The sequence below is a fragment of the Silurus aristotelis genome (assembly GCF_946808225.1).
Source record: "Silurus aristotelis genome assembly, chromosome: 4".
Classification (NCBI taxonomy): Eukaryota; Metazoa; Chordata; class Actinopteri; order Siluriformes; family Siluridae; genus Silurus; species Silurus aristotelis.
In genome coordinates, this window is record NC_139577.1 from 16,729,352 (window position 1) to 16,754,652 (window position 25,301).

The following is a 25,301-nucleotide window of genomic DNA, read 5'->3' on the forward strand; positions in this document are numbered from 1 at the left end:
TATACTTGGTTACTGCTGGGAGAGAGACCCAGCTATGTTCCCAGTAACTACCTGGGAGCAAGACATATAATCTCTTTCATTACTTTCACTCACCTCTTCCATTTTCTTTTCTTTTCTTAGTTTTTGTTCATTATTATTTGGTTTCTAAAGATATTTAATGACTTCCTAAGGGCAATAAACGAGTTTTTGTCCAGCAAAGCAACTTTTCTATTGTGTCCAGGGCGATGTAGCACTAATGATAATTGACATACATTTATTCAATTTGGTGATTTCCATGTTGGTTTGGTTTTCACTTCGAATTTGCCTTTGTTTTGTTTGCTCTAATGCAGGATTTCACAGCATACTCTAGTTTGCTTTTTGTTTCCACATCCCACACAAAAAGCTTTCAGTAGGCAACAAAAAGGGTTTTTTTAACACTGACCTCATCCTACTGAGTTCATTGCACTTATTATTGTGTGTGTGTGTGTGTGTGTGTGTGTGTGTGTGTGTGTGTGTGTGTGTGTGTGTGTGTGTATGTGTCCGACCATGTGTGTGTTTGTGTGTATGTAATTCTCAATAAAGGAAGTAGGGTTTATTTTTTTTCAATGTGCTTTTGTTTGCCTGTACATTGTGGAAATGTTGTATATGTGTAATTATTCAGCTGTTACTTTTTTTTTTTTTTTTAATGTGTGTCTCCATTCAGGGTCAACCAGGCACTAGAGGATTTCCTGGCTTTCCGGTATGTCACTATGACTTTAACAGTGATGGCCGAAACTGTGTAGATATTATATTCATAATAAGAAAGAAGAAACTGGCCTTTTTTTTTTTAATAAATCAGTATTGTGCTGCTAGAAAATATAATTTTAAAGTAATATAAAATGCACTCCTGTCCAGTGACAATAGGTGTTTGTATGCATTTGTTTTTTTCTTATAATAAGATATTTAGCTTGTTTTAACCGTTTATTATTAGAACAAGGCACAATTATCTGTCAATGGAATAAGAATGTTTAATGCTTGATCTGAGTAAATATGACAACAAATCGGTTTAATGATATTATATTTGGATTATTGTAATCATAGAATTGCAAATACTAGATAAATGTGACTATTCAATATATAACCCTTCTGAATAAATACCTTTTTTTCTGTCATAAACATCATCATATCAAAATAGTAGACAGCTATGTTGCAAAAGTGTTGCTCCCTCTTGGTCTTACCATTAAATTCTTCCCCTTTTCTGTTTTTTTTAGGGTCCCATTGGCTTGGACGGCAAGCCTGTAAGTCTGTAAATGTGTGATTCGTTAATGCCTTTAAGGGTTAATTATTTCTTCAGATTTTTTCAATCTAATTAATCGTGATCAATTGAATGATTGTTATAAGTTAACTCGTCATTAATCGCAACTTATTCACCCACTAAATGTACCTTAAATTAATTAGTTTCAAGTTTTTAATACTTTAATCAACATGAGCATGGACAAATATGGATGATTTATGTAAATGTATGTAAATTATTAGTGAAACCAGACTTAGCATAGAGCATGAAGACAAAATATTATTGTACATTTTTCAAAGTAAATATTGTGTTTTAAATTATATAAATCAAACTCAACTTTTGCTATGCTTTCACAAGGACGACTTTATTTGCATCTTTGCGCTTCTTGGTGCTTGATATGAGACTTTTCGCGTCAGTAAAAAAAATTTCGGTGGAGTTAATTATTTTTTTTATATCTAAGTAAAGAAAGGAGGCCATGAATATGTGTTGCGTTGAAGGTTTATTTATATATTTTTATATATTATCTCTTTTATATTTATTTATTTATATTTGTATCAACAATGGTCAAACAGAAATGCGTGCTGCATTAATCGCGAGATAATAAAATTAGTGCTGTTAAAATGAATTGTTAACGTGTTACATTTGACAGCCTACTCATTACAAACACTAGTTACAGCCATGATTATATTCAATGTGCTAACAGTGTTTTTTGTTTTTTTTTTATAAATTAGCTATCATTGTGCCTACAGAATAACATAAAAAAGTATTATTTTTTACAGGGGCAAAATGGTCAGAAAGGGGACATGGTAAGCATCTTTTTTCTGCTTTATTGCAAGTGCTCCTACAGCCATGTATTATAAACTCCAACCATTAAATTACACAGAAAAGTAATTATTATAAGAGAAATGTGTCAGATTTGATCAAATTCAGCCATTTGTTTAAAGACTGTTTGTAAAACTGATATTTATTTATCTTGCTGAGTTGATCACATGATACCTCCAGAATACCAGGGTCACTCACAGGTTTTGCAGAGCCTGCAGTGCAGAGATTGGTGTTTTCTCTCTTTTGGCACACCATTTCATTAAGGCCTGGGTAATTAGCTGTTGAGTTGAATCAGTTGTGTTTAATGAGGCAGAATGGTAAACTCTGCAGTGGCCTTTCAGAATTGCAGACTAACACTCCTTTACTGAGAAAACAGTTTAGTTTGATTTATTGGCCGTGCAACTTGATCAATTCAGGACGCTCTCGTTTCTGACAAAAGGAAACATTACCCATCATTAAGTGAGCCATACACTGCAGTCTAGTTAATTTCAGCTAAATTTATTGGTGACAGATATACACACATTTTTTTGAAGACTATTTAAGTAAAGGAAATCGTGAACTACTGCAAAAGCTGGGTATTCCTACAAGGTAATGAATAAAGGTTAGTCTTCCTGTAACAGGGTGACACCTTTATAGGGTCGGCTTCATGCTGTACGATCCACACAGGGCTTATGACTAAATCACAATAGCTCTTTAAAAATACATGCAACCTTCTGAGTCTAAAAACCCACCTTCATATGGGATTTAGATTCTTTCTCTCTTTTTTTATTGATAAGTTCGCTCTCAGTTTCAACATCCTGCTGATTTCTTGTTTTGCCAGGTTGCAATAAAAAAGCAGATGAACCAATGTTTTCGGATAAAAGTCATAGCACGTTAGAAGCTTTAAGCTGTTGCATTCTTTGGATGTCATTGTGTTTTTTAGATTTTTGTTTCACCTGCAGCATTTAATGCCCTTTGTTTTATAAGTACTATATATGTTTTACTAATGTCAGATTTGTTCGTTTTGAAGCCATTGGCACCAGTGTAGTTTTTCCTTCATGAGAGCATGCATCACCTATCTTTGGCTCTGGGGTGCTGATGACCTACAGAAGCTCGTGCCCACTAGCCAAACAAATTACACGGCTGTCCACTCTAGACAATAAAAAAATTATTCATGTTTTCATGAATGCATGAGCTCATTTCCTCTTTTCCTTTTTTTTTTAAACTTTCTTTTAATTATGCTTAGGCTATGCATAGGAAACACATATGCAATTGGGTGAGAATTAACATTGTAGTTCATGCTGGAAAGAACATTGTGTTTAGGTTATGTGTATAGTTGCAATTACTGTATGTAATGTATTCATGTATGACAATTAATTAATTAATAAATGATTCATTTTTAATGTTACCAGGGCCCACCCGGTCCCAGAGGAATTCCTGTGAGTATTTTATAAACTGTTTTATAAAAGTTATATACTATTTTACTAAAGTATAATTCTCTGCACTATGTTATACAACATAAAAATATTACACTTTTTGTACATTTTCTACACTACATTTTAATACAGTTATAATTTTTTTTAATTAGGGTGAACCTGGTCTAAAGGGTGAAAAGGTACAGCAAATTTATTGATTACATACTTTACTTACTACAGATTACTACAGGTTTAAGATTCTTACAGGCCCTGTTTTGCATATATTTTTCAGGGTGTGTGTGGTGATTATACACATCGGGTAAGTGAAAGCACGTCTAACTTTTAAGAATCTGAAAAAAATTCTAGTATGTATTTTTTGCTTTGTTTCAGTGATTTGTTTTTTTTTTTAATGCAAAGAAGATATGAACAGAGGGCCGTAATTACCAGCCTGCAAAATCAAATGAAAAGAGGGCAATGAACAATGGATTGACCAAGTTGAAGTATTCATGATGGATAGCACATGTGTAGCATGTGAAGTTGAAGACTCTTAGTGCTTTCTTTATGGTACAAATGTTCTACTAAATACAAGACAATTATACAAGCGGCTTAGAGAAAAAGATCTGATAAGGCTTTCGGATAATAAATGCCAAGAAAAAGACTTTGTATCCTGGGATTAACCAGCTTGTTTTTCAGTCATTTTCTAGCTAATTATGATATCCAATGTATTATGAAAGTGGATTATGATATATTAAGTAGTAAGCTCTATAGAGTTATACAAAGTTACTTAGGCTCAGCAAAATTAGCATTAGACATTTAAATAAAAAATGAAAACAGATATGAAATGAAAGGACCAAATTGTTTGACTCTCAGTTAAAGTTTAAGGTCATAGTGAAATGGCTTTTGTCAAGCAGGTTGCTGAGAAAGCAGATTGTCTTAAGACTCTTGTTAAGTATATTAAAAACAAGCCTCTAAGTGGGAGGTCTGTGTTAGTGGTTGGTTACAGTTATGTTGAATGGTCTCTAGGTCAAGACTGGAAGGACTACTTCACAGAAATGGGAATAAATGCTTGTGTGTCCGTGTTTTGATATGTGCATTCATATGCGCATATGTTTTGTGTGTGTGTGTGTATATGTATGTTTATGTCTGTGTGTGTGGTGGGCCACTTTAAGCAGGGAGTTCCATTGAAAACTCTGGCAGCATTACGCTCCAGTCAGGCTCTGATGTTAAAGGTTTGTGGGGTCATCCCTCATCCCCAGATGCGCGTGTGTGTGTGTGCTTCAGCCATGCTGCAAAGAGAGACCAGATAAGGCCTGTCCTCTGACTTAAGCTATTAAGGAGGATAGACATAAGAGCCTGCCACCAAATTATATTCTATAGTGAATATGTTCTTTATGCACAGTGTTTTCTTTGTGTTTTTTTTTACTGTTTGAATAGAACTTTAATTTTTTTTTAGCTCAAAGTGTAATTTTTGGTTTGGCCTAGACGCATTGCAAACCAAGTCAGGTTTCAGGCTTCGGTGCTTTAAATACCAGCTTATATATTTTGTTAAAATGGGTATGTTACAAGAGTGAATAAAATTCCTATAATGCTGAAAGGTCCTGGAAATTTAAGCGGGTTTAAGAACACTATTGTAGATTAGTGGGCATTTGGTCAATGACATTTTAATCTGTACTTTATAATGCTGGTGATCTCAACAGAAACGACGTATTGTCCACACATGTGCTGGAGGACAGGCCACAGTAAGTCTGTTGCTAAACTCTCTTTGTGGCAAGACTGAAGTCTACACTGCACTGATGCAGGACACAGGAACCAAATCACAGTGGACTGAGATATCTAAATCCAATTAAAATAAAATATTTTCTGATTAACCTTATTCAATTATCCACCCTTTGGGCTTGGATGCTACATATGATTTGACTTTTATTTTAGAATATTTATCTCACCACTGTAACTTAGACTGCTGGGTCCTGTTTGTCAGTTCTCATGCCTTTTTTTTCACACATTTTCTCCCTTCCACCTTGATCTCTCTTGTTTATCTCGCCCTGCCTTGCTGTTTCCCTGTTATAGACTCTTTTGCATTTATTTCTCTGTTTCTTTTCCTTTTTCCCCTCTGCATCTCGTTGACTCCGTTTCCTTCCTTTGGCCTGCTGGTCAACATGTTGCCCTCGTGACTTTTTGCACTGCGGCCCACCTGTGCTTTGTGACCTGAGCAGATGTTGCCCATCACCGTGCGCAACATGCCCTCAATAAGCCCTCTAATTCTAAAGCGCCTCAAGGTACATCTCTCTATGCCACCCTTCTTACCACTGCCAAAGGATGCCAGCCACTGTCGACCAATTGCCAGACAAAAAAACATCCCCAATCACATTAGTAACCCTCCAAGGAACCACTGTGTTTGTTAGAAGTGTGAGAACAGCAACAAAAAATGTTCCAGACCTTTATTGAGCTATTTCAATTGCAATCTTTTTATTTGAGATTTTACAATGGTTTCTCAGTTTGACATTTGTAGTCATGATTTAGTGTTTATGGGCATAATGAACCACCGGCATGCCAATTCCCAAAGCTATGCACATTTATATTTGTTCATTAAATGTTTAACCCAATGCCAAAGCAAGCTTTCCAAGTAATAAGAAATTGTCTGTCCTCACCCAGATCTCCATGGTTATTTTATACAAGGAAATAGGTCATTATTGGGACACTGACAGGAGGTCTGCAAAAATGCAAAAATAAAAGAAAGTTTTTTTCCTTGATGAGAAGTCTAAAAACCACAGTGGTCAAGAGGGTTAAAGCTACTGATTGAGACAAATTATGTTATCTCAAGATTTGTTTCCATCTCATTCTCTAAAGAAGGGATTGTTACAGTTTACATTTATATAAACCTGTAAAGAACAGAAAACGACATTTGAAAGAGGACATCCCATTCTGCAATTTTTATAATGTCAGCCTAAAAGTAATAATGAAATGGGATAGAAAGCTTATTTGCCAGGAAAGTGGGGGCTGTCCGAAAGTGCTTCCTGCTCTTAAAGTACATTTACACTGTAATGGCTTACTTGTACACAGTGCCCTGGCATAGACTGACTTCGGCTGGCATCCATCCACTGTATTGTTCCTTCAGGTAAATGTGTGTGATTGTGCCAGAATAGTGCACCATGTTTGGATACAGCATTCCCCACTGTTAAGGGCCACCGACTAAAGAAAAAAATTGAAAAAGGCTTTACGTGAGAACATTCTCTACTGATGCTTGCCTGGTCTGAATAAGCATAGTGGAATAAAATAATTTAGTAAACTTGCTTATGGGATAATAAATCATGTCTACTTGAGTCCTGTCTAAGAATTAACGAAGAAAAGATTGCTTCTAAATTTAAGGATGTGTTTTATATATATATATATATATATATATATATATATATATATATATATATATATATATATATATATATATATATATATATATAAAACACATCCTTAAATTTAGAAGCAATCTTCTAAAGTAAAAGATTGTAGCACAAACAAATTGGTGCTACTTCTTTTTTATATACCCCCCATGTAATTTGGCTACGATTTTTTTTTTTTGCTACTTCTGTATTTTTTTTTACACAATTTTTTTTAAGAACATGCCTTCCAGGTTCTTATGTTGACAGGGTCTTGAGAAAACAGTATGAGTGAGAGGTTTCCTGGTCAGTGGTCAGACTCTGAAGCTTTTTAAGTGAACCTAAACCACATTGGCACAGTTATAACACATATATACCGCCAAAACTCAATGGCAGCGATTGTTTTCCAAACATGGCTCTCTCTCAGCAAAGTATAATAACCACCGGTAGAATAACCACTTAAATTACCCCATTCCATTTGTTGAAAGCCACAACATGCTTTAACTTCTTTTTCAACTCAGCTGTAGGGGTTTGTTTCCTTTCCATTTCAGTCTCTGTAATTCATCAGGTAAATTCAGCTTCCACTTTAAATTCCTATCATATAGACTGGAATTGAAACAGATGAAATCCTAATGCTGATGTTTAATGTGTTTTTTGAATTTTTTTTTTCATAAAAAATAATATATTGGCATCTCTGTCTAATATTGTAATGTGCTGTCTCTCAGCAGGGTGAGCCTGGAGCACTTGGACCACCAGGCCCTCCTGGCCCCCCAGGGCCTCCAGGTATCCCAGGATTGATTGGTGCTAATGGGCCACCGGTAAAAGTCACTTATGTTTTTTTCTAGGACTCTAGGACTAATCTTGTATTTTTTTTCTGTATGTTATATATAAATCTAGGGTAGATGCATGTTACCTTTTTTAAATTATCTCACTATAGAGAACTAATATATACTATAATTATATACAAAAATTTTATTGTATTATTAATACATGGAAATATATTTTATGATAAAGGGAAAACCTGGAGAACCTGGAAAACCGGGAAAAGATCTTAGGGTGCGTAAAAGCATAACTAACACTTGTGTCTTATAGACAGCAGCTTTTATAGCATAAATATTTTAAGATTATTATCAATTTATTTTGTGTTTTACTAATAAGTATTGCTTTTCTTTTTTTAATTTGCAGATGTTGACAGGAATGAAGGTAAGCTTGTGTACAATGTAAAGGAAATAAATTGGTTGATGTTGAAACATTATTGCGATAGAACAAAACACTGTGGTGAACTATCAAAAGTGCCAGAGATACTGGTTTAATGGCTTCTTGCATTTTTTCTAAATGTCAATATTTTGATTTTGTCAGACCTCACACAGTAAAGTACACTGCTATGGAAAGGTCAAGTTGATTAATAATTACTTTACAAACCTAGCAATTAATTACATCTGGCAAGTTGTCCAGTATTCTGGCAAAGATTTCTAGCTTTAAACTTTTTGAGTTTTAATGCAGCTGTGTCAACAGCATTTCTTTAGGTGTTATAAACAGGCCTAGGTTCAGACAAGGTTCAGTCATTTACAGGGAGAGTGCAGGCTTGTGCTACCAGTACAACAGTAATACGCTGCATTTCACTGCTCTGTGTTGCTGTTGGATAATTCTCCATTTCCCCCAATGCATTAATTGCTATGGATTGTTTAGATTGGAGAATGTGAACAGTTGTAAGTTGGAACATATCGGACTCATAAAGTAGCACAATGAAGCTCTTTAAAACAGCCACATAACGGTGTATCACAGCAGGAACCACACAAGTCTTTTGTGGAAAGCCAATATAAAATAATAACTCCCTGCAAATTGGCCAAATCAAATAAAAATTGGTATGACTTGATATCATTTGAATATCAAGCAAAACTCCATTTATTAAGGCAAATAATTTTTCTGACAGATCATTGATTATATACTTCAGTGCAATTTTGTATTCCATCTGGGAAGTAGATGGATGGAATTGGATTGTAATGGCTAACCTGAATACTCTCACTTTTTTTCAACTTTAGGGAGAACCAGGTATACAAGGCGTACCAGGACAGAAGGTAGGATTTTCAAGTCAATGGAAATCAATTGTATATTTAAATTGTTGACACTTTTACAATAAAGAAACATGCAGTGTTTAGAATCTTCAATGCTGTAAAGCAGAAAATAGAATTGTCCAGTATCATTGTCCAAATCATGTGTTATACAATTCATGAATGTGCATAATTAAAGCTATTAAAATGGACTAAACCAGCAGTAGAGTATAAGTAAGCATGTTCTACGACTAAAACTGCTGTGTTTTCTATCCAGGGTGAACGTGGTGAGACAGGATTCTCTGGTTCTGAAGGCCCCAGGGTAAGCTTTGCTAATCTTTGATCATTATAATTATCTTACAGAACAGCTCATTCCACTCACATGTTCCATAACATCTTTACAACAAATTCTGTGTGCCACAGTTAGTTATGAAAGTTGCCTAGGTGTCTTTCCACATGTGCAATGTTCAGTCCATATGACTGGAAAACTGGTGCATTTTTTAGTGTGGTTTGTTTGAGCAATCACACTTCAGAATTGGCTAAAACCACTTGTTTCAGTATGGGTCCAAGTGAAACCTAGCACAGTTTGATTATATGGAGAAAGTGATTTGACACTGAGGAGATCAAAATTGTAGAAATTAAACAAAACCTGAACATTATTAATGGATTATGTGGAGTTTTCTTTTTTCTTTTTTGTAAATGTGAACTGCTGAGAGCCGTAAAATGCAAACTGAGCCAAAGGAAAGAACTGAAGCACGGATGAAATGCCATGTGTTCTGGATGTCTGGAATGCTAAAACAAAAAAGAAAATTCTAAATAAAACAACAACAAAAAAAATTGGATACAAGTCAATACATTTGAAACAAGTTTATAGATTTACCAAATCATTTATGTAGTGCCAGCTCTGTGTTCTCCATGGCTGGGTGAGTTTTCTAATTAGTACACACACTTGGAAGAATGTTTACTTTGTTTCATTGGAAGCATGTGATGAGTACATTTTCAGCACAACATTCACTTTAGCCAATGTTTTCTTTTGCTTTGTGGTTTATTTTTTGTCATATGCAGTGTAAAACCAAACCAGATAGCAAACAATCCACAAGTATGAATTTCATTCTGACTGGGACCGCATTAATGGACTAACGTGTAAAAGTACCTTAAGAAAACACGTTCACAAATATACACACAGACAAAGAGAGAGAGAGAGAGAGAGAGAGAGAGAGAGAGAGAGAGAGAGAGAGAGATAGATTCATATTGAGCCTAGTCTCTATCTTCCTACATCATATTGATTTCACTCTATTTCCTAACCTAAAAGCCTAAAAGACTTTCCCACACTTCAAAATGTCTAGTTTCTTTGTTTTAAATCTCTTTAACGTATTCATAACAAAACTGTTCACATTTCCTTTCCTTTTCTTTCCATATGTTTTTCTGTACTTCATTTGCCTTTCTCATACACATACTCAGCACTTTCCTGTCAGTCCTGTCCGGAATATGACTGACACTTTTGTGAGGATTTCTGAGCCAAGTTCAAAATGCCAATAGTTTTATTATTTCAATAGAAATGAACTTTACCATTGAATAGCCCATATGTTTCCTACTGTGTAACCTCTATTTTAAACTCTGTAACAACCTGCTACTCCATTTGTTTAATATTGGGCCTTGTAAACTTTAGATTTCTTTCACAGACATAGATATTTTCCCATGCGGCCATCCAAAAAAAGATCTTGAGCCAGGTTATGAGTAATCATGTCATATGGGGCACAGCAGATTTTGGGAAAAACACATTGTTAAGAAATGTTTTTCAACCCAGCTTGAAACGTAACCACTTTTCAGAGAGTACGCCACAAGTTTGAACATAAAACAATCTCTCAGGATTATAACCGTAGCTCTTAGCTGCTAGTTTGGTCTTTTTCTTAGCTGACATGCACTTGTAGAGATGCAATAATATGAATGTAAAGTAAGTGTAGTGCCTCCTACCTGCACAAATTGCCTCAGTCAAATTGGTTTTGACAAGCGAGTAACTCAGGTCAATTCCATTACCATACTGCAGTTTGTGTCATGATGCATGTATAATGTATTTTTGCTATTTATTTTTATTATTTTTTTTTACACCTTAGGGATCCAAAGGGGATTTAGGTCAGAAGGTAAGACAACTTTTTTTTTCTAAATTTGGTAGATTTTGGGATGGTTGCACAGAAATTTAGCCTTGTAATGCAACAGCACCCTCTGTATCTATATCTGATTATTGCTCCAGATATCCATAGCTGCATTTCTGTTTTCACTATTAAATTCGGTCTAATTGCGAATTCTTAATTGTGAACAGTTATTCAGTCCTAGTCTAATCACTTCAGTTCTGCATTTGGAATACCATTCACACAGCTGGTGTTTGGGCTTCCACCTGTCCAATATAAAAAATATAGACATTCAGTTGCTATTTTTTTTTTTGATAATCAAAATAATCACCTAATTTAAATCACAGTGGTTCTGGCCAGGTAGTTACAAAGTACAATTTAAATGCTCAATGTTAATGAATGGTATCTTTGTTTATCTTGCAAATGTTACATCTGACCATTCGCTTGCACCCACAAGAAAATAAAATACTTCCCACACGTGTGACATTTGTTGCATTCTGTTGGATCACAGTCCCAGTGTGCACATTTATTCTTAACCAGATGTCCTGTGAACTTTTCTGGCAAGCCTTCTGACAAACGCATAGTGCGCCTCCTATTGGCATCTGTATTTGTGTTTATTTGGAAACCATTATCTGTTCATTTTGATTATTGTATTTGTATTCTGTTTCTGGAGATTTGGGAAAATCACTTCACTGCATAAAAAAGTTATAACAATATACAGTGAAGATAAATAAGCAATGATAGAGTATGTTTTGACTATTAGTCAGGTTTCTTTTATTAGTGACATTGTAGGTTGGTTAATGCATTTGCAGTTGGGATTACACCATGCCATTTGGCACTTTCTCAAGGGAAGTATTTTCAGTCTGTTTACACCTGCTGATGTACAAATAGCCAGTAAAGGCCAGAGAGTATCGTATCTGTCTAACTAGCTGTGCTGAGTATTGTTTTCTGGAGCCAACAGTGCTACAGGCCCTACAGTAGAATGTAGCAGTGTGGCCTGCCAGCAGCAAAGTCAGAGGCAGGGTGTGATATCTTAAAAAAACCTCTAGGCTCTCATCAGCATGTGAGGGACAGTCTGAAACCAAATGACAAATGCTAGTGCCACAATTCAGTGAAGTACATAGACCTTCTACCCAGTTCATTGCGTGTGATGGAATTTTCATTTCCCTTTAGGTCCTTTTAGACTCACATACATGCCCACATACACAATGCTTTCATTTCTCAGGCTTACTGGACCACCCATTGGGGTTCTGATAGTCTGATTTAAAACTGGACTTGTTTCTGATTTACAGCACATGATTTTCTCTCTAGTATTTGCCATGAGGCAATAAGATAAAAAATCTTGATTGGTCCTACACTAGTCTATTTGTTTGTGTTTGCATGTCTGTGTGTGTGTGTGTGTGTGTGTGTGTGTGTGTGTGTGTGTGTGTGTGTGTGTGTGTGTGTGTGTGTGTGTGTGTAAGACCATATGCATGTGTCCACTATTCCTTTAAAGATGTTTCCATCTGCATGATGTGTAGGGAGAGGAGGGGAAGATGGGTCTTGCAGGAGAAAAAGGAGAGAAGGTATCCTCTGAATGAATTCACATTTGTGTGAATCTCATCAATGCATGGTTTAAACCATGATTCTAATAGCATGAATATCTATAAAGTGGAGATCGTTATTTAATTTTTATTATAAATCCAAATTTGAACCATAATCACTGGTCTTAAAATGATAAATGTCAAAATAGTATCAGAATGGCACATGCTGCTGCACAGATCTTGACCCACTGCATCAATAAATGATGAACTTTACATGTTTCTTGCTAGAGGCCACCACATCTACTCCATCATGTCACAGGAAAGCATTGCAAAAATGATCAGAACAAAAGCTTTTTCACAGAAAAGGAGCTCCTGAAGACGTATCAGATACCCAAGGCTCTGATTTTGTAGTCCACAGAGTCCCATCTGTCTTCACTCAAATTCTCACCACAAACATTCACTGTCCCACTTTAGCCTGCTAGACATGTTGCCATGACTGTAACGTGCACTGCTTACTGTCATGTGTCAGACTCTTGTGAAGGTAATACAATCCAGTAACTACATCATAAATTACACAATGTCACCACTCCAGTTGTTCTGTAGGCTAGACTATCTGCAGAAGATAGTGAGGTGATAAACACAACCTCTCAATTACAGTCATCCACCTCAACAGCTGAGAGCAGGACAGTCTGAACTCTTTTTGATCTCTATTTAATGAGATGAAACAGAGCAGACCCTTTTTCACCATACACTCCTCCACAGATGCAGTGATATCACACAGTGAAATCACTCAAAAAAAAGGAAAGAATCACAAGATTGCCATTACTAATTGCCATGAGTAGCAACTGAAAGAGAAAACGTGTTCCTTTCCCCGTGTTGACCCTTCGGTTCTATAAAGGACCCTTAAGGGATTCTTCAGAGACAAACCAAAGAATAATTTAATGTGATTTATAAATTGCAGTCAATTTTGACATGTAGCCTGTGTATTGAATGTGGAGAGCAGCTTTTTTTCTCTAAGAGTAGGGAATTTATTTTCCCACAATTGCACTGTATTCCAAAGACCTCGCCTACAACACTTCACTGCAGAAGAGGAGAGTGTTATAAATCATCTATGGATGGCTTCTGTCCACACGCTTCATACTGAACTGATCCACCATCCAAATTAGCACACCAGGGATGGAAAAGTAATGATAAGGATAGACAAGATGTCAATAATGATGTTGAGTTAAGCATTAAAAGAGATAATCATATCAACAAAATATACGAAGTATAAATTTTCAAAACACATTGTCTGTAAAGTATATTTTCTCTAGCACTTCACTGTGGCTGGTTTAGGACTGGTCAGTGGTCGTGACAAGCAGCTGAGCATGTTGCACTCATGTCTCCAGTCCAAAGCCGCTCTTGAGTTCCTGGGATAATTAGCGCACTTTCAAACCACATATCGCTTGACAATGCGCACCCCTTTCAAGATTCTGACCGCTGCACCTGTTAGGTCTCATGTGTGTGTGTGTGTGTGTGTGTGTGCTCAAAGAGGGGATGATTTTACCATCCACTCAGTCCCACTGTCCTCTTAACTCTGCACATGCTGCATGGCGTCTGCCTTTCTGCACTTGACACATATGCTTTCTGTGGAAGCTTTTGAATTCCTAGAACCTTTTATTGGAGATGCTCAAGCCATTAACAGAACTGGCATTTTGGTTGCACAAAATGTGCTTAGCATGGCATCTGAAGATCTCTTTTAGTCGAACGGTATTTTAGATGTGTTATGAGTCTTTTAAAAGATAGAAAACTGATGCCCCTTTGACAGGGTGAGCGAGGGATGCCTGGAATACCTGGAAAACAAGGAGTGAAGGTAGTGTGCATTGAATGTGCTTTTAGTCATACACTATAATCTGTAGTTCTGCTTTTACTCACTTGCCATGGGTATTCATACATAAAAGCTTGAAATTTGTATAAACTCAAGTTCTAACCTAGCATGCTGTCTGAAGGAGATTTTTATAGCAAAATGTTCAACAGGATTCAACATTGATCAAATAATTTGAATAATTTAGCAATAACACAAATATAGTGCACAGTAGCTTTAAGACAAGAGACTCTACTCATGAATGTGTTGTGCGTACAATCCCCTTGGAAAGTATTGGAACAACAAGACCAATTTCTTTTTCTTTGTTAAGCTTTTTAAAGAGCGAAAGACCCATTGCATAAGCACTGAGCACAGCCCAAAGGAATGTCCTGTAGAAAAAACATAACCACTGTTTTACTAATACCCAGATACGAAACGCTGACCGCTGATACGCTGACCGATTAATAACCACGTCATCTGATGACATAAACTTTTTAAGAGAGGTAAATAAAAAAACCCTCAAAACAACACTTTATGACATCAGTAACAACATTTAGGGGGTAAAGGTATCACAGTTCACCATTTGCCTTAGAGCGCAGCTACCTGTATATATAGGCGAGATCGGCAGATGCAAACTTCTCATTAGCTATTAAACTTAGACGATCAGACTGGAATTCACATTTTAATACATGGAAAAGCCACAAAAGTTCTGGACACTAAATTAGCCTTCACCAATGCGTAGACAAAAAATATCCAAAACATACTACAGATTAAGCATGGTGGGGGCAGTTTCATGGCTTCTATGGCTTCCTGCCTCTCTAATCTTCATTGATGATGTTACTCATGATGTCATCAACATTTGGTCCAAAATTTTCTCATCTAAAACTGCCATGTTTTAGTTCACATCTTTTTATGAATCAGGAAATAAATGTTTATATTCTGGTCTATTGTCTCATATCCATCTTTTGATCTCAACCCCAAATGTCTGCAAAAGCTGTAGAATTGGCCTTGTCATTCCAGTACTGGCAGAGGGGACTGTAAACTTTTTTTCTGTTTGTGGCTTGGAGGTTTTAAGGAATGAGAGAGAATAGGGAACTGTGACTAACTTCTGGTCCTCGTGTACAGTCTCAGCTTTGTGTGTTCATTATCAGACATGAAATAAATACCTATCATTATCTTTACTGTGAATAACAAAGCATTGTACGGCAGCTCGTTGTGCCCCTGCCAGTGATCAGCCTTGGATGCCTTGAACACTCAAAGCCTGACCAGATTTTGTAAATATTGGCAATCGAGCATGTTGTCCAGTAATTGTTATAAGACTAATGGCATCTAAGTTACAGCAATAGTTTACAGTTGATGTATTGTTTGATTTGGTTTATTCTGATTTGTGTTGATACTAATGAAGGCTTTTAATAATATCCATAAATGTAGATAATGTTTGTTTATAGCATTTAATTTGCTGGATTTTAGATGATAGGGTCTTTTTCTTTTTCCTTACTATTACTGTCTCTATTTTTTCTATATTTGGCTGTGCTTGCCTTTTATTCAGGGAGAACTTGGTTTTCCAGGGACTCCTGGTTTAAAGGTAAAGGTCTGAGAAATATAGTGACATATATCTTAATGTCCTAGCAATATTCAAACAAATCGTGTGTTTTCACTGTATTAAGGGTCAGGCAGGTATTCCCGGTATTCCTGGGAAGCGGGGCTATAAGGTAAGCCTGTAATGGGCATGAAAAAGCATGAGGTCCATTCACAATAATTGTCATGCTTTGTGCACCCCATGCTACTTTGGGTCTTTGTTACATCGCTTGAAAAAGTCATTCCACATCGCATTCATTACTGTTCTGAATTTATGTCATTTGTATATGTCCAGGCATGAAAACATGCGTTTGAAACACTGACTGACTTTGCACTGTGAATTCATTAGGATTTTAGTTGAGTTCTGTTATTTAATCTGAGTTTTGTTTTATTTAGTTTTTTTGTTATTATTTTTTATCTAACTCATTTTTTTTAAGTGTTTACTGCAATTAATTGAGATCTTATCAAGAGAGTCTCCTTGCTCCCAAGTTTCTGGAAAATGCACTTGATTCGATATGAAGACCTTCATAAAACTTGCTCAAAAAGAATTGATGAACAAGTGAATAAAAGTGTTGATTAGTGCACATGCTTGACCCTTGTGTTCTCTTACTAAATGTATAGTGTTACAATTTGCTGTGTATTTGCAAATGATTGAATCCAAGTGAATGTAATTGAGTAATTGTTATGGAATTGTGTTATGCTATCTCATGTATTTGGTGTCAGTGACTACATTTTGCTAATTAATATTGTTAATCAGTATGAATACAGGTAAAAACTGGCTAATGAGCTTTTGTGTTTGTATCACTTGGCAGGGTGAAAAGGGGGAGCCGAGTTCTTCAGGAGTTGGCATTAAAGGAGAACCAGGAGTGCCAGGACTGCCTGGTTCCAAGGTACTGCATTTTAAGGATTGTTATTTAACTTGTCAGCACCTAATCATCAATTTCATCTGTTAACCATTTGTTATGTATTACATTTCAGGGTCAAAAAGGTGATCAAGGCATTAAGGTTAGTAATGTTTCCATTAGTAATAAAAAGCACTATATTGTTTCACTGATGTTTTATAGTAACTGTTTTGTCTGTCTGTAGGGTGATACCGGCTCTGTGGGTCAACCTGGACCGAGAGTAAGATAAAATTCAAACAATATTTTTACGTTTAAAGCCAATTAATTTTGTAAATGCAATTTTCTGTAAATGTGTTCCTTTGTGCATATCAGGGTCCTCCAGGTGCAACAGGAGAACCAGGAAAAATGTTAATCAACAACAATGAGAATGTATGTTATCCATGTAATCATATGAAAATTATTCATCTGCTAAAGTGCAATTTTAGACATGCAGTATGATTAAATAAAATGTGTTTTTCTTTCAGGATATTCGCAATGTACAACTAATGGTGAGTGTTCACTGTATAAAAGAGAATATCTACAGTTATATAATAGTGTGTAAGCTAATCAAACTAAATTATGTTTATTTAAATAACTATTTATATGTAACTACAGGGCCCACCTGGTCTACCTGGGCCTCCTGGATTACCTGGTTCGAAGGTAGTGAATCTTTCATATTTTACAATTATATCATTAGTATACCAACTGGCATGCATTTTACCAGTAACTATAGACTTTTTGTCTTATTAACATTCTATTAACATTTCTACCCTCTACTGTAATAAGGGTGACGTTGGACTACCTGGGCCTCCTGGCCTTGATGGAGAAAAGGTAAAACATGTTCCACTCTTTTTGTGATTAAATATTAAAAATTGGATTCCACTGTTGTTGGTCAAGGTAGATGGATGAAACTGAACAATTACACATCTCAGGGTCCTCGGGGAAAAGTGGGAGAGCCTGGATCTATTGGCCCACCTGGACCTGAAGGGCCACGAGGAGAGGGAGGAATTATTGGCTTACCTGGACCTAAAGGGGATAAAGGTGACCTGGGTCCCTCTGGTTCACCTGTGAGTATTTAATTAACCTGACTTACAAAATTTTTACTTCTAAGCTGTCACTATCAGAAATCCATTTTTATGTATGTTCTTTAAGATGTTCTTAGATCTGTAACATGTTGAATCCTTGTGTGTTGTCACTGTAATAAATGTTTTTATGTGGGAAGCATTGTGTTCTTAATTTATTACTCATAGATCAAGTTCAAGTTGTGTTTTATTTGAGGTGTCAATTGATTAAATCTAAAATTTCCATCCTGGCAGTACTTCTTTTTAATTTCCTAATTTCTTTCCATTCTGTAGGGTTTAGATGGCCCTACTGGTGAAAAAGGGTCTGCAGGGCCTCCTGGGCCCATTGGATTACCTGGCTCAATGGTACACAATCGTTCCCCCATTGGTTTTATCTTACTGATGCATAGGCATTAGATATCATCAAAAAACAATGTTTCTGATGCTATTTCTTTATGTAATGAAAATATGAATAATATAGATAAAATGTGCTTAACATGTTTTTCAGGGTCAGAAAGGTGAAAGTGGAGAGAGGGGGAAAAATGGAGACCAGGTAAATGTTCCTGTTTGTTTTGAAAAATACTTATATTGTCCACTCTCTCCAGTTGTATCAGCCACATTGATGCTTAAGCAAGCTACACACACATGCAAAAGAATTGTGTTTACCAATTCACATGCTATTAGAGCTCCCTTTCTCGTTTGAATATCAAAATTGATGGGTATATGTTCTCTATTTTTCTTAGATGTATGGCCCACCAGGCCCTCCGGGACCTGCAGGGCCAGTGGGGCCAATGGTGAGGATAATGCATCTCTCTGACAGTTGCTTCACAAGATTTTGATGAAGAATTGAATTATTACCCTGGCATGTTAGAAAACACATTTCTGTACTCAATACAAGTCAGTATTAAACATTTTACACACATCAGGATGAAGTTGTAGAAATAACAAATGTTGGTAAAAATCGCACTGTAGATAATTTCGTTTTAATACACATTTCAAACATTCATTGTTTTATTTTTTAGGGACCTCCAGGACTGTCAGGGCCAAAGGTGAGGATGATACTATACTGCAGTATCCACATTGTCACATCTCAGCATTTTGTTATATTTTTAAATATATAATACAACTCAGGGAATGTTTATTTTGTGTGTTTCTTCTGCTAGGGGGAGCCAGGTCTGGGTGTAAGAGGAGAGAAAGGATCACTCGGACAAAAAGGAGATAAAGGAGACAGGGGTCATCTTGGACTACCGGTATGCACATTTCTGTATTGTTCTTGTATGTCAAGTGTTTATTTAGCACTCAGGCTAAATGTCTTAAAAAGCAAGTAGTTATATTCAAGTATCCAAATAAGAAAATTTTTTTTCAGCTTATGCTATAAGGAGCAAGGGACATCCTGTATGTTAAAGTTCTGTATAAAAATACAATATGACTAATATGCTGCTGCTTTCTGTGGCATTAAAACTGGGCTTCACTGGCTGATGGCTTATTGAGTGCAATGGTGTTAGGTTGCATGAAGCAGTGAATGTCCTTGTGTGCAGAAAGTGCATGGAACAGACAGACAGACAGACAGACAGACAGACAGACAGACAGACAGACAGACAGACAGACAGACAGACAGACAGATAGATAGATAGATAGATAGATAGATAGATAGATAGATAGATAGATAGATAGATAGATGACAGACCAAACTGTCAATGATAATTGCTTTAAAATATATGACAGACCAAGCTTAGTACCAATGTCTCTAGTAGTATCATTTTTTTTATTTTTTATTAAATGTATTGTTTGGTAAGCAAAATAAAGTTATTTAATAGAAACCTTACTTAACATCACAATCCTCTATATAGTGTTTTTGATGAAATATCTACAGCAAAAACGATCAGGGAAAGATGCCTAATATTAATTGCATGCAAAAGTGTGAGTGAAAAAAGCCTCCACAATAATGAGTTGTGTAATAATGACTGTTTATTTATAAAATTATTATTTCTTACATAATTAATGATGTTTTTTGATGTTAAAAGGCATGCAATCAATGTTGTCCATTTTGAATATCAGGGGAACTTTTTCTAACTTTTGGTGTCTTGTAATGGTGTTAGTCATTCAGAACCCTGTTCTTGTCACTCAGTCAGTAGCACAATAACTCCTTTTGCACTTAACCAAAGTCCATGTAAGAAAAACTGCTGAAAAATTAAAGAAACATTTAAAAGAAATGCAAATGTAAATGCAAACTAGTTCAAGTATAGTTCAAGTCTAGTTCATGTATTAACTGGGTAATTTGCCATGATCTTGTTTGAAAACCTTGTCCATTAAAATATAAAAAATAGTTTAACTTTAGTATAGTTTTTTTTTGGAAAGCAGACATTTTACATTACACAATTTACATTAGCACAGATGGAGTTTTTCTGTTCTTATAAAGTAAGGTTTTCTTATGACAGGGACAATGCATAGGTCGGGATATAACTGTATAGTAATTTTTACCACCAGCCTCAGGAATGAAATAGATTACATACCCCACTCTTCTTGTAATCATTGAACCATGTTCTCAAATAATGCATCAAAGCACTTGGTCAGGTTACAGCTACTCAGAGAAAGTGACTTACATGGATGTGGAAAGTTAAAAGGAGTTACTGTCTACTTCTCACATCATCAGCCACACTGTCACTCCTCCATCAAAGCTATTTTTATGCTACACAAATCACTGCTTTACTCACCCCACACTCCCCTCCACACCCCACCCCACCATCTCTATCTCTCCCCTCCACTCTCTAACTGTTTACACACTGTCCAGGGGGCTCATGGTTTAGACGGCAAGCCTGGTCCAGTGGTGAGTGGCACAAGACCCGTTCCCCTCACCTCATCTCTTCTCATCTCCCTTCTTCTCCCTTTGTCTTTCTGCTTTTACAGTCTGCCTGCAACTGCCTGTGTCTCTAAATACATATGTGATTGTGCTTGACTCTTTTTCTGCTTGTTTTGCCTTTTATATTTTCCATATTGCCCGTTGGTTAAGGTCTTTGTTCAGACACTTGGTGAGGCTGGATTGGCATGGGGATGGCTTTTGAGATTACATTGTTTAGAAGCCTGTTTGCCTGTAACCTCTTGCTTCTTCCAAAACACAGAATAAGCCACACAGTTTCTTACTTGTCAGCATTGAGCTGATTGATTGGATGAATGAGTAGAAAACGGACAGCTTTAACCTAAGATCAGTAATCTCTTGCCTTTCCAGCCTGCCATTTTCAGTATGTAAGATGGTCAGCCTATGATCATACAAATCAAGTCTTTATTCTTTAAAACAAATGTAACTTTGACCTTGAGATACACCAGGAAAGCATGCTTGGATGCAGTTGCATGTTGTTTGATTACGGTCCTGCACATGGCTGAGCATACTGCAGGAAAGCAAACGATCCTTTCTGTTAAATTCTGTCCCAAGTCAAGAAATCAGAGTTGAAGATGGATTTTTAAAATAATTTTCCAGATCAATAACATTTTGAATATTCAGTCTTATAGTACTCCAATGGACAGTGCAGTTCAACAAATTATCTATAGTCTTATGTTGATTTTACCATAAGGTACAGATATCCATGCTGTGTGAGCTATCCTGTTTAGTGGATATGTTTTATTAGGATTAGAATTGCTGTGCCCTCACGCTGGGGTTACAAAAATTATAAAATGATGGTTCGGTGATTCTATTCTAAGCTGGTTATCTCATTGGACTTGGAAAAGAGTTGTTTTGGTGAAAACATATAAAACAACCGCTTTCTTACATAAACATTTTATTTACTATGTGGTCACTAGCAGAAAATTTCCAAGCTGGTTTCCAGCTAGTTATTACAAATTTAACAATGACTTGAATGCTTTTAAAGTAAGTATGGAATTACAGTAAGAATCTATGTGAAAGCTGAATTAATAAAGTTCCTTTGCTTAGACCATAGATATAGACAGCACTGAGAAGATAAAAAAAAAAAAAGGAGCAGAAAAAAGCACATAGTCAACTCTGAAATGCTTGTTGATCTACTTGTACTTTCTCTTCCTTCATGACTGTGGCACCTAGAACCCTGAGATCTGCTAACGGCTGAGTCATGTAAGCGTTTGACTTTTTTTTCTTTCAAAGGGCCTTATAGGACCGCCTGGTATATCTGGACCAGCAGGACCAAAAGGAGAGAGGGTGAGATACATTTATATATTTTTTTAATGATGAAAATTTGATAGAAATCATAATATCATTTACAATAAAATTCTGTCGATTTGTTGACTTGTTATGTATCCCATATTACTTGAACAGGGTGAAAAAGGAGAAATGGGAGTAGCAGGACCAACAGGGCCTCAAGGCATCCCTGTAAGTATACAGTATCCAAACTCTTTTTTACAGATCATGCCAATATAATAGCAAGATAAAATTAATAGGCTAGTTTCAATAATGTAAAAAAAAATGGTCTGCTGTTTTCGTGTGAAATAGATTGTAGACATAAAAATATGTGCACAACTTTCTAAATTCATTCATATCTTTTCCCTTACATTATTAGGGCTTAGTAGGACCACCAGGAATAAAAGGAAACCGGGTAAGTAATGATGCTTTTGCATCTGAATCAGATATTGATTTAAAGACACAGTCTCTTAATAGGGATGTTTTGCTTGAAGCACAAAATCCAGACTGCTATTATTTTTTAGATCTGTTAAATCCAGTGTAGGAAGTACTGAGAGAACAGTTTGTTTATACTGGGATTAATATTTGCATATATACATTTATTCATAGTATAACAGCTGCTGTTAAAATGAACAGAACAATGCTGGATTTAAAAACATTTAATATGTGTTTGTGATAGTAATGTTTATGCATGTATTTTTGTTATTAAAATAGGCTTTATTTTACTAGTTATGTTATTTTGCATTATTTTGCAGGGTATTTTTTACATGTTCAGTAATATTATGTTGATTATTGTTATACATTTTAACACTATAAATGTTGATTATGTAAATGTATTAATTAATAGAAAAGATTTAAAACATTTACATGGGAAACTGACAAAGACATTCAATTGCTTTCCAAAGCATAAACCATCAGTCCACAATTGATGGGGTTTAATTTGTAGTTGTAAACAGATGGCTTTGTGAATAAGGAACACATTATTGACTAGAGACATCAACAGTTAGTGACCATCAGTGGGTAGCACTCTCTCTTTTTTTAAATGAGGCCTAACACTTTTCTATCTAATTTCTCAATATTGCAGATTATAACTTGATGAATAGCACAGTTGCTAGATTAAAATAAATACATGATCAAATATATCGTCTTTATATAATGTCTTCTTGGGAAAAACATTGGAACTTGAAAATTGAAATGTTATATAGTGCATATATCTATAGAAAAAAATAATAATTGAAAATTACGAATAAAAACATTTTCTAGTAACAGGTGATAAGTACTGAATTATCATTAGCCAGAAATATTTTCACCTTGTCATTAGAAGCAAAGTTATTATGCATAACATAATACAGTTTATATGTAAAAAAGTTCCTGCAAAATCAAATATATAATTATCCTATGGTCAAAAGAGTATGTTTCTTTTTACCTCATACACATTTCCATCCCTCATTCTTGCCACGATATTTGTGCTTCTCCTTCCTATTAACACTAATTTGCCATTGTCTAAAAACCTCCTACTTTAAAAGAATGTCAGTGTTCCTCCCAGCATCTCTTCTAGACATGTTTAGAAATAGATGTAGATAGATTTTAGAGTTGAGATTAGGGTTGGTGACAACAACCTAGCTAAATTCACCCAAACTTGTTCTTAAAGTTATATTAGTGGTCAGTTCGGCTGAAGGTGCTGAAAAGGGCCTATAGGACTCAGTACTGTTTTACTGTTTTCCTCCTTTGTCTTCCTTTCTTTTTCCGCAGGTCTTCCTCTCCTCTTTACCTCCCCTGCACCTTGGCCTGTGAGCCGTGGCTTTTTTTGCCGTCCTCTCTGTCCCTCTCTCCCTCCCTGGCCTCCTACTGCTCCTCTAATGTTCTAGTCTGGGTTACTACTCTTCCTTCCTCCTCCTGCCTTCCTCCACTTACCTCCCTGCCAGCTAGCCTTTAATGTCTTCTGCCTCAGATAGTGTGCACAGTTCTCAAAAAAAATTCATCCTTCATCTTACTCAGGCCTACAGCCAGGTAAAGGCTTTGATTTGAGAATCATCAAAAGGCCTTTGTGCTACAAATGAAAAAAGTTTTCTAAAATAGTGAAAGGCTACACTTTTTAATGGAAAACTGCACAGCAAACAAAAGATCTAAATACTGCATGCATACAAGCAATGTTTTGACCCCTAATGAATTACTATGTGTATCTGAAAATTTTGATAATGGACATAATCTGTAAAAATAAAAATAAAAATGGAAAATAATTGTGAAAATCAGATTGATTGACCTAATAGCAAACAGTATTCATTTTCAACTTATAATTTTATGCTAAAGTGTTTAGGCTAATATACAGGGGTCTGAAACATGTAGCACTAATGGACATATGTTTATATGCATTTATCTTTTCAGCATTTATGTTGATGTTGAGTAATATGCAAAAACATAATACTGCAGCTGAGAAAGTACTTAAGAGTGTTAGAGTGACAATGTAAAGCATATGTAAACAATGAATAAAAAATATCGAAGGAAATTTAATTTTACACTTACTGGTTCCTAAATTTTCAGACACCCTGTAGTTATCTTTAAGAGGTTTACTAGAAATAACATGCTTTTTGATTCGGATTTTTACCTACTATCATTGTTTAGAAAGGTATAGCTGTTTTCAGAATGAGAACTGTGCACTCTGGTCAGATGCAGTTTCTACATCATGGAATAAAACATTTCTAGAATCTCTAAAAGAGCCTTAGACTTTGGTGTGCAAACCTAAAGTTTAAAAATGACTATTTATTTATTGTTTCACAGGAATAAACTGAATGGACTCGCTGGGTTTTTACTTATATCATTTAATTGATTTTGATTATAATAATCATGTTATGGTGATAAATACAAATAAAAAAGAATGCCGCCAACGTCAATAGCGGCACTATTTTTTTATTTGAATTTATCACCATAACATGATTAATGTTAACATGAGAAATGTAAGGATAGACCGGTCTGAATACAAAGTGATTCAGACCGGTCTATCCTTACATTTCTATCCTGGTGCATGCCTTCCAGGATGACAATGTCTCCCTCTATGACAATAAAAATTATGTAAATCATATGTTTTGGCCTTCACAGTCATTGTACCGCAATCCATTTAAAAACATATGAGTGATTTGTTAGACAAAGCTCTTTACCACTACCAACAAAACACAGAGGAAATAGGTCTTACAAGAATGTTTTTATCCTTCCAGTGCAGTTCTACATTATGAAATGCAAAATCCAAGGCACACT

At 35.7% G+C, this 25,301-nt stretch overlaps 1 protein-coding gene across 15 annotated transcripts in view; it reads left to right on the forward strand.

The window, feature by feature from the left end:
* The window catches only part of col13a1 (collagen, type XIII, alpha 1), a 47,516-nt gene that overhangs the window by 11,511 nt on the left and 10,704 nt on the right, over positions 1–25,301 (forward strand). For 7 of the 15 annotated variants that reach the window (XR_014533201.1, XM_083539340.1, XM_083539346.1 and 4 more), the window contains 34 exons: positions 683–718; positions 1,230–1,256; positions 2,032–2,058; positions 3,466–3,492; positions 3,642–3,668; positions 3,761–3,787; positions 5,682–5,744; positions 7,565–7,657; positions 7,854–7,895; positions 8,025–8,042; positions 8,882–8,917; positions 9,168–9,212; positions 11,005–11,031; positions 12,540–12,584; positions 14,350–14,394; positions 15,935–15,970; positions 16,053–16,097; positions 16,776–16,853; positions 16,942–16,968; positions 17,050–17,085; positions 17,178–17,234; positions 17,330–17,353; positions 17,460–17,504; positions 17,631–17,675; positions 17,777–17,911; positions 18,200–18,271; positions 18,414–18,458; positions 18,649–18,699; positions 18,928–18,954; positions 19,069–19,155; positions 20,697–20,732; positions 22,017–22,070; positions 22,188–22,241; positions 22,429–22,464. Coding sequence is in view for 14 of the 15 variants with exons in the window: in XM_083539340.1 (XP_083395466.1) it covers positions 683–718; positions 1,230–1,256; positions 2,032–2,058; positions 3,466–3,492; positions 3,642–3,668; positions 3,761–3,787; positions 5,682–5,744; positions 7,565–7,657; positions 7,854–7,895; positions 8,025–8,042; positions 8,882–8,917; positions 9,168–9,212; positions 11,005–11,031; positions 12,540–12,584; positions 14,350–14,394; positions 15,935–15,970; positions 16,053–16,097; positions 16,776–16,853; positions 16,942–16,968; positions 17,050–17,085; positions 17,178–17,234; positions 17,330–17,353; positions 17,460–17,504; positions 17,631–17,675; positions 17,777–17,911; positions 18,200–18,271; positions 18,414–18,458; positions 18,649–18,699; positions 18,928–18,954; positions 19,069–19,155; positions 20,697–20,732; positions 22,017–22,070; positions 22,188–22,241; positions 22,429–22,464 (1,575 nt within the window). In the remaining variant the exon portion in view is untranslated. Of the gene's footprint in view, positions 1–682; positions 719–1,229; positions 1,257–2,031; positions 2,059–3,465; positions 3,493–3,641; positions 3,669–3,760; positions 3,788–4,637; positions 4,698–5,165; positions 5,208–5,681; positions 5,745–7,564; positions 7,658–7,853; positions 7,896–8,024; positions 8,043–8,881; positions 8,918–9,167; positions 9,213–11,004; positions 11,032–12,539; positions 12,585–14,349; positions 14,395–15,934; positions 15,971–16,052; positions 16,098–16,775; positions 16,854–16,941; positions 16,969–17,049; positions 17,086–17,177; positions 17,235–17,329; positions 17,354–17,459; positions 17,505–17,630; positions 17,676–17,776; positions 17,912–18,199; positions 18,272–18,413; positions 18,459–18,648; positions 18,700–18,927; positions 18,955–19,068; positions 19,156–20,696; positions 20,733–22,016; positions 22,071–22,187; positions 22,242–22,428; positions 22,465–23,801; positions 24,910–25,301 lie in introns of those variants that run through there. The other 8 variants (XM_083539339.1, XM_083539336.1, XM_083539343.1 and 5 more) reach the window with 8 other exon arrangements.